Here is a 3,847-nt window from a genome sequence, read left to right as displayed (position 1 = left end):
CCCATCATCAGCTTGGATTTTTTTCTTCTATCACATTCTGCAAGTGTTATTCTGCAATATTATATTATATTATATCACGTCTATTATATATCATATTTTCATGTTTATTATGTCATAATAAACATATTATATCATGTTTATTATGTGTTGTATCATGTTTATTATATGTAATATAATAAACATCATATAATATGTGTGAATATATGATTATTATATATTATATATATTAGCTAAGTGAAAGTCTGGAGGGTGCTCCCTTCTTACCTCCACCTCTTAGAGTCCTTGATTCTTTCATGTTCAGCATGAGTCATCTATACAAGTCCTTTCCTGAATCCTCATTGCTAGTACAACCCACAAATTACTTTTCATTTCCCCCAAACTGTGTGTGTGTGTCTATGTATGATTTGTGGTGAAAGCTTAGACTTTGTTTATATTTATTAGCTGTACTAAATTTAATTCTTGACCTTTGGGGTTAGGATAGAAGGAGAAGATAGACTGAATGTTCCAGAGCCATATCCGAATGAACTTAGTGCCCTAAATATATTATATATACATATATATACATACATATGTACATAAGTATATATGCATATGTGTATATGTATTTTGTTATATTGATTTCTGGGACAAAATGGATACCAATTTTGAATGACAAGACCGGCAGTTGAATACCGCGGAACGTACCCAGATGCCGTGAGCCAGGGCAAAAAAGTCCGTTGGAGCCAGCCCTATAAATACCCATCAAGCCGAGCACCTGTGGCTCAGTCTGGAGCAGAACTTGGGAGGTAAGAGGTCTCCAGGGAGGGTAGGCCTGTACCTGTACCTGTAACTGCAAACCAACCTGTCCTACTGAGAGCTAGAGAGCAATCACCATCATTGATAATAGAGCTGAGAGGAAATAGTGACACTGTCATCAAGATCATCAATAGCATTCCCTAATCTTTGGCTTGGCTCAAGCCAAGCCAGGCCATGGTTAGTGTGAGGGTGAAGAACCTCAAGCCTCTGCTTGAGCTAGCTTTCTTCCAATAGTCTTATCAATAGCTTAGAGTATTAGCCAATAAGATTCCCAAATCCTCCATCCTTTTCCTTTGTTCCTAACCCCACTGATTAGAATCAAATACAGTCTTTTGTCATCAAGTACCTTTCCTGAGTGGTCATTATATCTAGGCCATTGAGAAGGGGAGATCCTTAGGCAGTCAGATTTCACTGTTATTCAAATAGCTCATCAATAGCCTTATTAGTATCCATTCTAACCCCATGCTGAGGAACTAGAGAGGTTAACTATACCTATAACTTCTCAGTGGTTCCCTGTCCGGGCAGCTGTTATAAATGATAGCTGACAGGCTCAACTGAGCAAGCCTGTCAGGAGAGGAGAGGCATAGCTTTACTAGCAACACCTGCACAGAGGCCGTGGGCTAAAGTGTGTTCTCTCTCACACCAAAATCCTCTCTACCTTTCAAAGCCTCAATAGCCTCTATTATTATTATTATCCCTCAATTCCTCTATTATTTTTATAACAGTTTTAATACATATATGTGTATATGTGTGTGTATGTATATATATATGGAGGGGAATATGGAGTACTGGGTAAAAGCTTCAGCAATATGTGAACAAAGAATTACCAAAAGTGCAACTATCACTGAATTTTGGAGAAAGTCCAGAAAAACAACTACTTCTACTTCATTGACTACACTAAAGCCTTTGTGTGGATCACAACAAAATATGGCAAGTCTTCACAGAGATGAGAGTACCAGATCATGTTATCTGTCAGCTGGAGAACCTATATGCAGGTCAAGAAGCAACAGGTAGCACCAAACATAGGACAACTTGGGTTTACTGTTGGTTAAACCAAAAATCGAATGAAGATTGAGAAAGAAGTACAGCAAGGAAAAGTCCAGAGCCAGAGCAGTGTTGGAGACAGACCCCAAAACTGTTCAGGATCTGACTGCTGTGGTTCATACACCTCTCCAGCAGATGCAGGACAAATTTCAGACCATGTCAGACCAGATAAGTGGCCGAATTGATGATATGAGCAGTTGCATTTATGACCTGGAGAAAAACAGTGCTGGCCTGATGACCCAAGCAGGGGTGGAAGAAATAGAAGGGCAAAATAAAACACCAACTACACGTAATAAAGATTTTGTTAATCATTTAGAGTGAACTCTTGAAAATGTTTTACACAAGCCAAGAGGTGAAGGTTCTCAACTAACTACTGTATGTAAACTTTTTTTTTAATTATAAAGCTTGTATTCCTAGAATATGCACTTTAATTAGGTTTTAAGGTGATTTATTTTTTGATTTCTTGTATGTGGTGGCTTCAACTAGATGACATGAAATGTGTAAATATTAGTAAAATGAAATTCTGACTACTCTTAGCTAAAATTTTCTAAAATTTTAGTGCATTTTTTCAAATTGTTTGTCATTCCTTTTGTAGTTGTTTCAGTTTAATAACAAACTGGTACAAGTTTTTTAAGAAATGTATTAATTTTTTCAACTGTTATCAGATTCTCTTTGTGAACTGAAGCACTTAGAGTCAAAGATTCATAATTCTTAGCACAAAATTACTGTTGTACTAATAATGAATAAATGGTATGTTGACCATATTTTTAAAGCAGAAAAAAAGAAGTACAACAAGGCTGTATATAGAGATATCATCTGATATACACACACTCACATACACCCACACTATCAGTTCCATACTCCAACCCCTGCAAATGAATATAAACTCTTTCAGGGTATGTATCACTATATTCCTGGTTTCTGGAATGTTGCAGGTACTTAATTGAAATAAAAGAAAGAAAAAGGGTCTCATTGGAAATTCTTTACATATTTGAAGAAGGATTTGAACTCAGATCTTCCTGATTCCAGGTCCAGCACTCTATCCACTATACCATCTACAACCTCTGAGAGACAGCAAGGATTCTAAGGCTTGAGATAACTCTGGCTGTAGTCCAATGAAGAGTTAAGTTATTGCAAATAATTATGCATGTCTTTTCTTCTCATTTGTTAAATAATTATATTCACTCATTTTAGTATTTATTTAATTGTAAGAGATTAAGATACTTTAATTCTAGAAAAAGTAGTGGTTGTTATTGGGAAAGAAGGTTTCTCCAGTTCATTGAACATTTAATATTTAATGAACTGAGTTGAGAGCTTAGATAGATTAATTAATGAGTAAGAAAATATCAAAGCATATACCTGAATCATTTTAGAACTTGAGATGATAGTTTTAGAGAACATGTCAAGTGACAGATTGAGGAATAGCATAAAAGTGAGAGTGGTCTAGTCCCAGTAATAGTTACAATAGATAGTTCCAAAGTAGAAGTGAGGCAATCTGTAGTGGGAGATGCTAATATCTGTAAGGATCAGGAAATGCTTCCTTTAGAAAGTGGTACCGAAGCATGAGGAAAGTATCTAAAAGCTAATAGAGAGAATTCTAGGCATAGAAGATGGTCAACATCAAGGGATATAGACAAAAATTAAGTGTTATGAATAAAGAAAATAAGAAAGCTAGTTTGGTTGGATGGAATTGTACATGAAGGGAAGTAATGTGTAATACGACTGTAAACAAAGGTTGAAGCCAAGTTGTGAATGAAACATTAAACATCCCTTCGATTCATTAGATCTTTATTTCAATAATTATAGTTTTATAATTGGTCTTAGATAATTTGTATGTAGTTCTTTGAAGATTTATTCCCATATAGTTGATGGATTATAATTATTGTAAATAAGATTTCTTTTTTATGAAGTTTTCTCTATTCTTATTGCTAATAAATAAGAATGCAAATCACTTAATGAGTTAATCTTGTATCCTATGACCTTTTTGAACTCATTAATTTTCTCAATT

The 3,847-nt window shown here is 35.0% G+C and overlaps 1 protein-coding gene across 1 annotated transcript; it reads left to right on the top strand.

The window, feature by feature from the left end:
- The first annotated feature begins 648 nt into the window (after positions 1 to 648).
- LOC123252496 (heat shock factor-binding protein 1-like) lies at positions 649 to 2,160 on the top strand. Its single transcript, XM_044681795.1, has 2 exons — positions 649 to 785; positions 1,866 to 2,160. Exons 1-2 carry the CDS (start codon positions 649 to 651, stop codon positions 2,158 to 2,160), a joined length of 432 nt encoding a protein of 143 aa, XP_044537730.1.
- Positions 2,161 to 3,847: the final 1,687 nt, after the last annotated feature.

Source organism: Gracilinanus agilis, chromosome 1 (assembly GCF_016433145.1).
Source record: "Gracilinanus agilis isolate LMUSP501 chromosome 1, AgileGrace, whole genome shotgun sequence".
Classification (NCBI taxonomy): domain Eukaryota; kingdom Metazoa; phylum Chordata; class Mammalia; order Didelphimorphia; family Didelphidae; genus Gracilinanus; species Gracilinanus agilis.
This window is presented reverse-complemented; position numbering and strand designations above follow the sequence as displayed.